Source organism: Pelophylax lessonae (genome assembly GCF_965119305.1).
Source record: "Pelophylax lessonae genome assembly, chromosome: 2".
Lineage (NCBI taxonomy): Eukaryota > Metazoa > Chordata > Amphibia > Anura > Ranidae > Pelophylax > Pelophylax lessonae.
In genome coordinates, this window is record NC_138769.1 from 329,708,252 (window position 1) to 329,722,605 (window position 14,354).

The window sequence follows — 14,354 nt, forward strand, 5'->3', positions numbered from 1 at the left end:
TGTTAATGGGTGAATCAAGCAAATTTCTTTCCTGCAACCCGTGGTCGGCAACCCAACTGATTTTTCTCTGGTGCTCCCGCCGCCACTCCTTGTAAGGAAAGCCGGCAGTGAAGCCTTCAAAGCCAGTTCCCTACTGCACATTTTCAAAGCGCACTGTGCTTTGTGAATGGCACGGCAGCGAGGGGGAAGGAGGAGGGAGGCCGACCTCACCGCAATGAGGTTACCCGGAAGTGGGAACGGGTGCCTTTCAAAAACAGGTACTTGCTCCCCCCTCTCCCCCGAAAGGTGCCAAACAAGCAGAGCTTCCCCTTTTGGGTGAAGCTCTGCTTTAATAATGTTGAAGTAACAGTTATGCCATATTTATATTTCACTGAACATTTTATGGGCAAATTACATCACATTGCTCTTGAAACTTCTAGACAATGAAGGAGAATAGTTAAATATATATAGAAGAAGAAACAAGATAATGTACATCAGCATGCCTACCAAAACCTGTTGAAGCCTAAAATGTAACTATGAGAAGGATCTAAACCAGGGGTCTCTAAACATTCTAAACAAAGGTTATAGTCCTTCAGACTTCAGGGGTCTCCTTCAGACAAGGGGGGGCGACTTTGCCAGTAGGAGTAGAAGTTGTTCTGGCGTCGGTGAGGATAAACAGTTCCCCATCTTTGGTATTAGGGGATGGTATTAGTGGTTAGTAGGGATCGACCGGCATCGGTTTTTCGTTGCCAATACCGATATTTTGGCCATCGCATATCGATATCGGCCAATATGGGCCGATATTTTGTACATTTAAAGTTTTGAAAAATAAAGACAATTTGTGACACAAATCTGGTACTGAACATGTTAATTTTTGTTTAATGCTTAATGGCTGGCTTGCTGACACCCTGTGGTGGGTGCCTGGCTTGCTGGCTCCCTGTGGTGGATGGCTGGCTGGCTGACACCCTGTGGTGGGTGGCTGGCTGTCTGGCACCCTGTGGTGGATATTTGGCTGTCTGGCACCCAGTGGTGGGTGGCTGGCTGGCACCCTGTGGTGGTGGGTGGCTGGCTGTCTGGCACCCTATGGTGAGTGGCTGGCTTGCTGACACCCTGTGGTGGATGGCTGGCTGGCACCCTGTGGTGGGTGGATGGCTGTCTGGCACCCTGTGGTGGTATGGCTGGCTGGCTGGCACCCTGTGGTGGGTGGGTGGCTTGCTGGCATCCTGTGGTGGGTGGCTGGCTGTCTGGCATGCTGTGGTGGGTTGCTGGCTGTCTGGCACCCTGTGGTGGCTGGCTGGCTGGCTGGCACCCTGTGATGGGTGGCTGGCTTACTGGCACCCTGTGATGGGTGGCTGGCTTACTGGCACCCTGTGATGGGTGGCTGAGTGTCTGGCACACTGTGGTGGTGGGTGGGTGGCTGGCTGTCTGGCACCCTGTGGTGGGTGGCTGGCTGGCTGGCACCCTGTGGTGGGTGGGTGGCTGGCACAGGGGCTGTGGGTGGCTGGCTGGCTGGTACAGGGCCTGTGGGTGGCTGTCTGGTACAGTGCCTGTGGCTGGCTGGTACAGGGCCTGTGGGTGTCTGGCTGGTACAGTGCCTGTGGATAGCTGGTTGTCTGGCACCCTGTGATGGGTGGCTAGCTGTCTGGCACCCTGTGGTGGATGGCTGGCTGGATGGCTGGCACAGGGGATGTGGGTGGCTGGCTGGTACAGGGCCTGTGGGTGGCTGGCTGGTTGTTACAGTGCCTGTGGCTGGCTGGTACAGGGCCTGTGGGTGGCTGTCTGGCTGGTACAGGGCCTGTGGGTGGCTGGCTGGCTCGCTGGTACAGTGCCTGTGGCTGGCTGGTACAGGGCCTGTGGATGTGGGTGGCTGGCTGGCACCGGGCTGCTGTGGGCGGGTGTATGGCTGTGATACACTCCTGCGAGACTAGACCTGACTCCAGACGAGGCTGTCCAAGGCGAGGGAGGCGGCCTAAGAAGGCAGAAGGACGTCACGAAAATGTAAGGGAAAATACTGCATTATAGCCACTAGATGGAGCTGACCATGTTGGTGTCATTGGAAGGAATAGTGCCCCATCATTGGTGTCGAGAGAAATAAAACCCAATTGTTGTTGTTGGTCTCAGTGGCAGGAATTTTGCCCCATTGTTGGTGTCAGTGGGAAGAATAGTGTCTTATAGGTCAAATAAAGGCCTGCATCTGCCCCCTGGGCCACAGTTGGGAGACCACTGATCTAAATTGACATATACTCTTCCTCATCCTCTCTCTCCCACTACTCCATCCTATCTACTTCCTAGATAGTGGAAAGACCTACAGCTAGCCATACACCAACTTAAAAAAATTCCGTTCTAAAATAATTCAACATTTTGTTTGCTTTTAACATTTGATTTTAGAATAATGGATTTTCCTGAATAAAACCCTATACACTGTTAGAAAATCAATGCTTCAGGAAAGGTTTCCTATATTTTTCCTTCTAATATTCTTGTTACTACGGTTGAAAAAGAACATCAGTATGATTCCCCTAATGAAATTATGAATATGATTCCCCTAATGTTTTAAAAATGAAAAATTTCAAACAAATTTTTTTTTGTGTATGGCCAACCTAATTCCTCATCACACTCAACTACTTTAATGACTATGCTTTTAACCTATCCCCAGTCAGTAATCTCAGCAGACCTATGTGTCCTACATATTTATCGATTTGGAACGTCACAGTGTTCATCATCTACTGTATGTGGACTACAATTGATACATTGGGGTTCATTTGCTAAAGGCTAATAGGCTGTTTACTTTTCAAGGGAATTTTCCCATTTCAAGGAAGTTTTTCTTTAATTTAGTAAATGAAGTGATGCTCTGCTGACTTCCATCATCCAATCTTGTTCAAGCAAAAATACTGTTTATTTTATTTTTCCTGTCACCCTATTATTGAAGATGAAAAATAATGGGTCTACTAGCAGGATATAGAGGTAATAATGTATGTATGTTTAAAAGCGATTATACTATCAATGACCACCCAACATGACCCTTCATTCCTCCTCAAATGGGAAAGGGATCTAAACACTACGTTCACAACGGACCAAAAAAACAAGATACCTTTCTTTGCCCATAAATCTTCTCTATGTAGCAAATATCAGGAGACCTCGTACAAGATTCTGACACGGTGGTATCGTACCCCAGTAGTTCTTTCTGCCATCTTCCCTGGACACAACCCTTCCTGTTGGCGCTGCGGTCTCCAGGAGGGGACTCTTTTTCACATTTTCTGGGAATGCCCCAAGATTAGACCATTCTGGCAACAGGTACTACATATTATACATAAACATACTGACTACTCTTTACTAGATGACCCTGCTGCTGTTCTCCTCAACTTGACACCCATGTCAAGCAAGCGGTACCGCAAATCGCTACTGAAACACTTGCTGTCCGCAGCTAGGGCCTGTATACCTAGCATGTGGAAACAACAAACGCCCCCCCCCCCCTATTTCTCACTGGTTTACCAGAGTGAATGACATAAGGCAAATGGAACAGCTTACGGCAACTCTAAGGGACAAGACGGAGGAACACAAGACACGTTGGATTCACTGGGACCTTTTTCACTTGTCCGACGATTATCTAGCCTACTCTTAACCGGCTTGACATGCCTGCGGATGGGACGGAGCGAACTCCCACTCTCCACTTTTCACTTTTCTGTTTGTCTTTTCCTTCCTCCTCCCTCTCTCCTTTTCCTTCCTCCCTTTCTCTCTCTTCCTTTCTCCTCTCTCTTGCATCTCTTCCCCTCCCTCCCTCCCTGACTTAGGGCATTGTGTTTGCCCTATCCCTGCTATTAAATCATAAAATGCCACTAGGTGTGCTCCAAACAAAGAGTGGGGGATGGTCCCGGGGTCTTCCCCGCTTCGGGTGGGGGTTTTGGTGGGCCCCCTTGCCGGCCGAGTGATAGATGCCGGCGGGGACTCCTATGCCCCTCCGCTTGGGCGGGTGGCGCTGGACTTCCCTCCACACAAACTCTTGTTTACAGCAATGCTGCACATGAATGTATAAGTATGAAAGATAAGACAACATACGAACCCAGGTTGCACTATATGTTTATGCTTTGTGATAGTATGTTTTACACGAGGTTGTTCCCTGTACAACGTAGTCCACATTTCTACTACTATCATGCAAATGTTTGTAGCATTGTTATTCCTTATTGTTCATGGCATACCTTTAAATAAAGAATTAAAAAAAAAAAAAAAAAAAGCGATTATAAAGCCTCGCTCTTTGCAGTGGATTTGCGCAGAGTGGCTCGGATCCTTCTCTTCTCGGGTTCCTCTTCTGTGATCCTGCCCCTCCCTCCTGTTCAGTGCCCCCACAGCAAGCAGCTTGCTTTGAGGGCACCCGAGCCAAGTCATAGCTCCCTGTGTCCATTCAGACACGGAACCCCGCCCCAGCCCCACCCCTCTCTCTCCTGATTGGCTAGCTGACTTTGATTGACAGCAGCGGGAGCCAATGGCGCCGCTGCTGGGTATCAGCTAATCAGGATTGAGATTCTCAGAAGGCTGAGACACTCTTGGACATCGCTGGACAGAGAGGGACCTCAAGTAAGTATTAGGGAGGATGAGGGGGGCTGCTGCACACAGAAGGCTCTTTATATTAATGCATAGAATGCATTAAGATAAAAAACCTACTGACTTTACAACCCCTTTAAGTGAGATTTATTTACAGTACAAACACCAGCACACAGCAAACATAAAAATAAAAGTGAACCAAAAACCCAGTGACAGAGTACCTAACTAATCAATCTGACAAACAGAAAGCCTAACTGATCAAAACTGGAATCTGGAACAAGGGGGGAGCAGGTACAAGGCAGCAGGGTACAGGATAGGATCAGGATCAATAGCAAACAGAATCTGGCAACAGCAAGGCATAATGGACCTTATTGGTAGGCAGCATGGAGGCAGACTGGACCCCATTGGCAGGCAGCATGGAGGCAGACTGGACCCCCTGGGTAGGCAGCATGGATAATGGCAAAGTTGTATGAGTAGTAAAGAACTTTTGTATCTTTTTTGGTTTAAATGCTGGAGTCCTGCAAGTGGTTTCATGATGCTGACCAGATTGTGCTGCTGGTGTGAAAGTTGTAACAGCAGGGCCACTGATAATGCAGTACAGCCATCTCTCCTGTCCTGGGCCCGGACCCCATCGGTTAAAAAAGGGGGCCTGAGCACCTGCTGAGCAGGAGGTCCAGCTGTACTGTCTTGTTGCAGACACCGATCCTCTTCTGCCTCCCCTTGCAGCACTGCCAGCTTCTCCTCTTTTACTCCCTCCAGCTTCACTGAAGGGGGATTGGTTCTAGTACAACATGCACCCCCTCCATCTGATGTCCAAGACTCCTTTCACCCCCTCAGGGCTGCCAGCTTCCCACCACACAGGGGGATATTTCAGGGTAGAGAGTGGGGGAAGGGGCAGGTAACTATGTCATTTACCAGTCCCTTCCATTCCTGAATGAACGCAGTGAACGATCGGGATTCGGTACCAGTCACTCCTGTGTCCATTTGCCACCAATGCATAGTAAACTGTGTTTACTGTGCTTCAGTTAGTGAATGAGCAGGAAAACTCAGAGTGCTTCCTATTCATTCATCTGTGCAGCTGAGGCTACAGAGAAAGGGATTGATAAATCTGTCCTGTCACTTTCGGTCGGATAAGGGGACCCCTGTCAGGTAAGCTGTATGGGGCCCCATGATTTCTAACAGCAGCCCTGTGTAACAGTATTGGGGAGCATAGAAGGAAGGATAGCAGAAGCAGAGGAAGATGTCTGAGAGTTTTCAATGGGTAATGGAACTGCATGGGGAGCCCTAAATGGGTTAAATGCAGGGCAAGTGTGGTTAATGAAAGCAGAGTACTGGTATACAGAATATAGGGAACACTTAGTGTCAACTGTGGTTGCTAATGGAATGAAGGAAGAGATTCTTGATCTGAATTGGTGTGCATCAACTGAAAGAGTTGATATCTTAGACCAAGCTTGAAGCAGAGGATGAACAAAGTTACAGTTCCCTTGTCCAACTAGGGAAAGCACATCAGTAACACAGTCTAACAGGAGCATTTGTAAACAAGCTGCGTAATGCTCAAAGATGTAAGCTGTATCATCTTACAGCAACCATACCAAAGACTTAACCCAAGGCATATTAAAAGGAGGTGCAGGGAGCAGATGTGAAGGAGGAACCAAAACTGGGATCAGGAACAAGGGGGAGAAGGTACAAGGCAGCAGGGTACAGGGCAGGGTCTGGATTAATGGCAAAAAGAATCTGGCAGCAGCAAAACTCTGGGTTGAGTGGCACTAGTAGGGGAAGATCTAAATACCCTCTCAGCAGCCAGCGTCAGGTGGAAACTGATAACTGGGATCTTCTGGCTGCTGGGAGACTCCAGATGGTGGACACCAAAAAACTAAAACCTTTTGCTTTGGGAAACACACTGCCACCAGCAGGTGATCCAGGTCCTGGCTAACTGATTACATTATGTTTGTCAGTTTTGATTTTTGCTCATAGTCCCACTTTAAGTACTGTATTAGTCAAACATTCCCAATTAAACAGTGGTGACATCACTTCTCAATGATGAGTATTTGGGCACTTGGAATTTGACCATACTTGAGAACAATGCATGATTTTTAAAATGACACAAAAACATAGGGCCAAAGTTAAATAAAATAAAAAAAATGGTATTACTTATATTTGTTCATATTTCACACCCATATTCAATGTAGTTACTTCTAGGTAGGCACATCTGGACTATCTTACCATCTCTTCTTCCTTAGGATTAAAATCAATATCCATCATCTTTGGTCTTTGTTTATTGTTTTTCTTAAAATTTGCAAATTTCTCTGCACAAGATAAAAAAATTTAACATTTTTAAACATATGTAAAAAAAAAAAAAAAAAATCTGCATGCTCTAAATTGTAAAAGTATGTATGTCATTTATTTTATTCTCCTTGCTCAGTGATAAATGTATGTTCAACAATTTTATGGAGATAACTTATTTTGGGTAAGACCCTTACCTGGTGGTGGTTCAGAAACTTCCTGCACAAAGTTGGATGGAAAAGCTCCTATTAGATCTCCATTTTTACCCAGCCACCAACCATCTTCAATCTGTGTAATGTAAGTCACAGAAACGAAACAAAACAAAAAGTGATTATTTCAAAATTATTTTAAAGGGAAAGAAAGCATTATGTGTTTCTAGAAGTCATAATTATAGTGTATAGTATTTTTTCGTAGTTTTTATAAATGCTTGCACTATATTTTTTTATATTAAATTTAAAGATTTGTAGATTAAAATATATTTAAAGCTGAAGTTTAATCTTATATTTAGCCTTCCCTGGTCAAGCTGGCCGCCCGCGTCCTTAACAACCATGACTTATCATCTGTAAGCTGTCTTCACCACTGACAGATGAATGTAAAGAAAAGAATGCCCGTCAATAAAAAAATATTAAAAAGAAAAACAGTGTGGGGTCCTCCCCCGGGTTAATGCCAGTCCCTTTGGGTCTTATAGGCATTTTCAGGGAACCCAACGCCGAAAGCTAAAAAAAAAAAAAAAAAAACAGCGTGGGGTCCCCCCCAAAATCCATAACAGACCCCTATCTGAGCATACAGCTTGGCAGGTCAGGAAAGGGGGCGGACCAGCAAGCCCCCCCCCCCCCCCGAATCATACCAGGCCACATGCTTTTGGCATGGGGAAGCGGGTGCTTTAGGGCAGGGGGGGGGCTTTGCACTAAACCCGCAGTCTGAGTAAACAGCAGTGCATCAGTGTGAAAGCAGCACTTTACTATTATGCCCGGTGTATTGCTTCACACTGACCTAAAGACCTGAAGATCTCTTCTTTCCTGCTGCTGGAACCACTCTGGAGACCACTAGCCGGGATAAGAGGTGCCGTGCAGTTGGTATTACTCCGCATGGGACAGTAGCCAGCACTACAGAGGAGGCATTGGCTTATAGGGCTCTTGCTCCCTACTACAGCTCCAACTTTACAAGTAGTCCCTTTGCACTGTACTCTGTTTGATGCTCTGGGATGGTGGGTCAGCAAGTCCAGACTGCTAACTGCCAGTTACCTGTCCGCGATCTACTGGTTGCTCACCCTTGCCTTAAACAGTAAAAACTAAGCTCAGCTTCTGGATTACCTCTGCTCCCTAACAGGAAGATATATAGATTTACAAGAGCGCTTAAAAAAATGTCAATTGTTCTAAAAGTTTATCAAAATGTTCTCACAATGGTCTTTACCAAATAAATGTTTTCACAATGGTCTTTACCAAATAAAATGAGTCTCTTCATTCATGGATCAAAATTAAGTACATGTGTGAAAAATAGGATGCGTCCTGAATCTATTTCTCCTTTCTTCAACAAGTTCAAAACAATTCTATAGGTTAATCCTCTTTCTTCTATCCCCAATGGTGACAAAAAAAAAAAAAAAACAATTAAGAAACAACATATAGTGAAGTATGTCCAAACAAAAAGCACTGTAAAACAAGTGTAGCAGATTTCCCAGGCATTGGGCCTGATGTGGGTCTGCCATGGTCACCGCTAACACCTTCAGTCCATTTAAGCTGAATACCCAAGTGTGAGATTTGAGTCAAAGACCAGTCCGGCATCTTTGGTTTGTTTTGTTTATTTTATATTGGGGATGGGAGAAGGGAATGAGTGGGGTACTCCTCTGGCTCAACTAGGTACAAAATGGGACACTTGAAGAAAAATGCCTTTCAGTGCTGTCTTGAAGCCGGCTGGGGGCCGACCAACGCTTGCTGGCGCTTCAAAAACACTGACCTGCTGTACTGTACTTGAAACTTGACTTCTGACACTCTGGTTGGCTCAAAAGTCCTGGACTGTACTGAGAACTGACTTCTAACACTCAAAGTCCTGAACACTGCTCCCTCCAGTCCTCCCTGACTGAGGTAGCTTCTGTATACTGCTTTTGCTGCTGCAACTCTCAACACTGTACACTGCACACTGTACACTTCAGGGCCCAACTGCTTGCACCCCCGTGCCACTTCAGGGTCAACACTGGCACCCCCTTTACACTTGCTTCCTGCACCGGCTAGCTAGCTCCCGGATCCCTCTGACCTTCTCCGGAGTGGTCCCCTCTCACTTGGCAGACCCCCAGGGGCAGTTTGCAGTATTCACGAACTGGGAATGCTTTCCTGAAACTCAACCCCTCTCAGCTCCGCTGGTCTTAGGCACACCGGATCCCCTCTGCAGCTCAGCTCAGCCCTCTGTCCCCTCAGACAAGATGCCTGGGACATCCGATTCCTCTGACAGGAGGAGAGACAGCCAAACTCTCCCTCCTGGGACTCTGCTTCCCACCAAAGATGCTGCGTCATGTGCTCCCCTCAAACTTATACCCACTCCCAGAATGCTGTGCGGCAGAATCTGCCTTGCTGGAGTAGATACAGGCCTAAGTGAGCCATTGGCTGGGTTTCCTCCACTGCCCAATGATAACCCTCTCATTAAGTACAGTGGGGAGACTCCCCAGTCCGAACAGCCACACCTGGGAGACATGACAGCCCAGCTGAAAATCATGGCCCTGCTGTTAAGCAGACAAGGCCCACTATACTTTACTTAGCACCTACCTTGTAGGGTGCTACACTAGTCAATGTGCTCTAAATTCAATTGTGGGATCCAGTGAAATGCATCACTAAATTGTGCATCCTCCTGTGACAACTACCCTTACCTTCTCGATCATCAATCGCGCCTGATATAAATCCACTACCAATTCTTCCTTCCAAAATAATCCTCTTCCCTTTGCATTCACTATAAGAAGCTCCAAAAACAAAATTATTTATAGTGTAGTACATTTTAAAATCAGTAACCCTTAGAGAACTCTTAGATTTACAGTATATCAAGCCCTATTGATGATCCAGAGGGTAAGGGTAGATATTTAAGAGACTAATAATTGTCACAGGAGGAAGTACGTTTTAGTGATGCATTGCACAGTGTCACTAGCAGGTATAGAAGAAAGAGGGTTATTCTGCAGGATTGTATTGCACTTGTGGAAGAAAGGAGAAACAAAGACAGGACGCATCCTATTTTTCATTCCTTTATTCTGATTCATGAATAAAGAGGCTCTCATTTAATTTGGTGAAGACCATTGTAGGAACATTTTGATGAGCTTTTAAGGACAATTGGCATTTTCTAATTGCTGGTTATTGAGTTTGTTGAGAGCAATACCTCATACAATTTGGCAGCTAAAAGTCTGCATTCCTCCTTTTCCTCACTTTCCACATCTCCCCCCTCCTCCAAAACATTCTCCTACTGCATCCACCATAACATCTTGGGGCCTCTAATGACAGGAAGGGAAGTCTCATATGGGGTTTCAGAGGCTTAGGATACACCAAGTCCTGTGGGCAAGGGGGTCGTGGAGCTACTATGAACTTCTGCAGAATTCTCCTACACCCGCCCTGTTGTTTTCATCCTTCCTAAAGTAGATGTCTCCTCCACAACTGCTGGAGTCTTTTGCAAGTTTGTCAAAAATGTTGAGTGTGCAGCTGCTTGCATGCTAACTAGTGGAATCAGCCCCTTCTGTGAATTTATGGCCTACCACAGTGGCAGGTACCCAGATGCCACTATTTTACCCAGAAGGCCATTACCTCCCTTCACCAGCATGTGGAACATAATGTATTTTTTGTCAGGAGACCCTTCTGTTGGTGGCAGGGTACACATGACCACCGACACATAGTTCAGTAATCATGGGCAGAGACACTACAGATCCTTCATGGCACATATTTACAGCAAAGTTCCTGGCCTGAGCTGTCCTACATTAGCAGATATCCATCCGTCATCACTTTTTTAAAATTATTTAAATTATTTACACTCCTTTTTTATTTTATGTTTTATCTTGTAAGGCTATCTCTGCCCAGGGCAAGTAAAGATGGGCAGGGATGGCAGTAAAAAAAAGAGCCACAAACCAATAAAATGACAAAAAAGGACACACAGCGCAAATCGAAATATATAAAGTGACTGGTGCCAAAATTCTTGTGTAGGTGGGTGAAAACTGTGCAATATTGCAAATAAATAAATGAATAGTAAATTAATAAATTAAATAATTCATCCAAACCAATAAAACCCATTAAACTAAAGCACTGAACCCTTAAAGCTTACCAGACTAATGCCCCATAACCTTTAAAGCCTTCTAAACTAAAAACACAAAACTAAACCTCCAAAGCTAAAGCCCCTATATTAAAGGCTTTACCCTTAATTCTCTCTGAACTAAATACATTTACCCTATTGCCCCATTATATAAAGACCCCTTAACTTAAGACCCAGACCTTTAAATCCTCCTAAACCAAAGCCTCTAACACTAAAACCTTTAACCTTTAAAATCCCAAACCCTCTAAACTAAATCCATTACTTTAATGCCCCCTAAAATAAAGCCCCCAAAACACCTAACCTCTGAAACTAAAGCCCAAAACTGTAAACCTCCAAAACTAAAGTAATCAAATCTTAAATTCCCCTAAATTATTTCTCCTGACTTTAATGCCACATAATCCAGAGCCTTCATTTTCAACCATAATCCTGTGACCTTTGAATTCCATGACCTTAAAGCCTCCAAAAGAAAAGGTCCCTACCCCACACTTCCTAAACTAAATCCCGGAAAGTTAAAGGCCCCTATATAAAGCCCTTGACCTTGATGCCTATTTATCTACAGTTACCTAATCTAAAGCCCCAAAACTCTAAATCCCTGGACCCAAAAGCCTATAACCTAACCCCCCTAAACTTAAGCCCTTGATTAAAGTGGAGTTCCACCCTCATTTTATACTTACCTCCATCTTCTCGCTCCGGGTCACCTGAAAAAGAAATGGCTAATCGCATTTTTTTTTTTTTTTTTACTTACCTCGTAGCGAAGAAAATATACTTACCTTACTTCCTTCTTCCTCCTTCCTCGGCCGCGGCCCGTCATCACTTCCTGGCTCTGCAATGATTCCTGGGAGCTGAACGTCATAGCTCCCAGGAATCATTGCACCTGCACCGGCCCCGACGTCAGTTCCGGGCCGCGCGCGTCATCCCCTTCTAAACAGCTTCTGGGCATGCCCAGAAGCTGTGGAGGGATGACGCGCGCGACCCGGAAGTGACGGCGGGGCCGGCGCAGGGCATCGTGGGACCGAAGAAGGCGGAAGAGGACGCCGAAGAGGATCTCGCTGGCTTCAAGCTGCCCACATCTGAGATGGCAGCGCTGGACAAGACGTTTTCAAGGTAAGTATTTGTCCTAACAGGTAAGTGCAACCCGGGACAGATCAGAGGCTAGCCATTGTGGAATGCACTAGCCCTGACTGTCCCGGGGGTATTTAAAAAAAAAAAAAAAAATTCCAGGGTGGAACTCCGCTTTAAATGCTCACTATCCAAGTTCTCAACCTTTATAGCCTTCTAAATTAAAGCCTATGGCTCTCATGGCATTTAAGCCAAAGTCATTAGGCTTAAGCCCCCAACCTTACAATCCCTTAGGGCATTTAAAGTAAAGCACCTAACCTTTAAAGTCCTCAGCAAATAAACCTTCTGAATGTAGCACCCTCCTAGGTAGTTGCTAGGAAAAAGCATCTATTGCTCCTGCTGCTTATCATGGGAGCCTGATCTATTAGTTTGCCTGTCACGTTTCCAGGTGTGATTCACTGGGTCTGAGGGAGTGTCCCCACTGCATCCAATAAGGGAGCTTGTTGGACAGTGGAGGAAACCCAGCCAGTGACACATCATGTTTTATGACAGTCCCAGTGGGAGGGCATTCCTGCAATGCATCCTGGGATTGATCATAAATCCTGAGGGAACATGTGACAGGGCTTCTTTGGCGGGAAGCAGAGACCCAGGAGGAGGTGGACGGCTGTCTCTCCTCCTGCAGTGTGAGAGGAAAGTGGTCTTAGGCAGTCGGCCTAGTGAACTGGGTGTGGAGCTGAGCTGCAGAGGATCCAGAGTGCTGACAATGGAGCTGCTGGCCTGAGTCTCTCAGGAAAAAACAGTGTCCATGAGTACCAGGAGATTTGCCTAAGGGTCTGCCCAGGAAAGTGGACCACTCCAGTGAAGTCAGGGGATCAAGGAGCTAGCTCACACAGAGATTATTACAGAAAAGGGGGTGCTGTGTAGATAACCCTGAAGAATAGGGACAAGGGGGTGCCAGTAAGGGCCCTGAAGAGTGTTCTGCAGTACAGTCAATTTTATCTCAATAGTTTATTAACTACTTCTTCACCGCTACTGACAAGGTGAAGCAGCGGCCTTGCCGCATTCAGCAATATTCAGTCGTCCCAGCAGATTGTGCATTGTTATATAAGTTGGAGTAGCCCACTCATTCCCTTCTCCTACCCAAGTTCTCAATAAAAACACAAAAACCAAAGCTACTGGACTGTTTCCTGATTGCGCTAAAACACTTGGGAAAATGTTTAACTGTCATGTTGTTGCTAATGGTAACCCAGGGGAACCCATTACCAGCAACTCCCGAGGGAGTAGTGCTACATAAATAAAATACCTGGAATTCTATAGTTGATAATCATCTGCTTTAGCAGAGTGTGTCCTGATAGCAATTCTCTTTTTTCTAAACATTTCTGCTAATCGGCATATATTCTAATAATGATCCACCAAAAAATATATACTTCATTGTATGGGCTTTAGTATATTTTTGGCTGTAAAACATCCAGTATCACAGAGCCATTTACTGTCCTGTTGTTGAATTCAAACACCCCTGTGGAGTACAGCACTTGGGATGACGTAATTACATAACTAACACACCTAATAGATAATCCTGAAGGCAGTGTAATCTTTAATTTCCACCTATTAATGCATACAAACACTGAATGATAACCCTGTTGCTCCCTGTCCACAACCAGAAAGGATAGGGGAAAGGAAGGTAAATTAAGCTATTATGTGGGTCTGCAGTTCTAGTTAGTTTTTGGAATCAGTTTTGGTTAAAAGTCAAAAACTGAGGGTTTAGGCAGTATTTAAAAAAAAAAAAAAAACTAAATTGATTTTATAATACATTTTCATTTGTTTTCTGTCATTTTCATTTATAATTTACATCTCTTACATGATTTATGAATAAGATTAGGGCACTTCCTATGGACCAGGGGAGTTCACTGACTGCCCTCCCAAGAAGGGAATACATGTTCTTCTGACTTGCTGCTAATTGGGTATAACTCACCGGTGAGGTGAGGTGAGGTGAGGTGATGAGAGCACAGGAGTGAGTGATCAGACTATACTAGCTGATCAAAGCACATGTGAGTTTTATTGCTAGAAATAGCATTCAAAAACACACAGAAAGTAAACACATACTCTCCCCAGTTAGGGAAAACACAGTCATGCAATCGATGTATCTATGGTATTATGAGATGCTTGTTAACTAGGTAACTTATGCATAGTTGCCAACATTTGAAAAAAAATTCCAGGGACACTTT

At 45.2% G+C, this 14,354-nt stretch overlaps 1 protein-coding gene across 1 annotated transcript in view; it reads right to left on the minus strand.

Annotated features, from left to right (window-relative positions):
* SH3D21 (SH3 domain containing 21) overlaps positions 1 to 14,354 on the minus strand; it is a 217,924-nt gene that overhangs the window by 111,122 nt on the left and 92,448 nt on the right. Inside the window, exons 5-6 of the mRNA XM_082246910.1 lie at positions 6,996 to 7,086; positions 6,739 to 6,821 (exon numbers count right to left, since the gene is read on the minus strand). Of these exons, the coding sequence (XP_082103036.1) occupies positions 6,739 to 6,821; positions 6,996 to 7,086 (174 nt within the window). The remainder of the gene's footprint in view (positions 1 to 6,738; positions 6,822 to 6,995; positions 7,087 to 14,354) is intronic.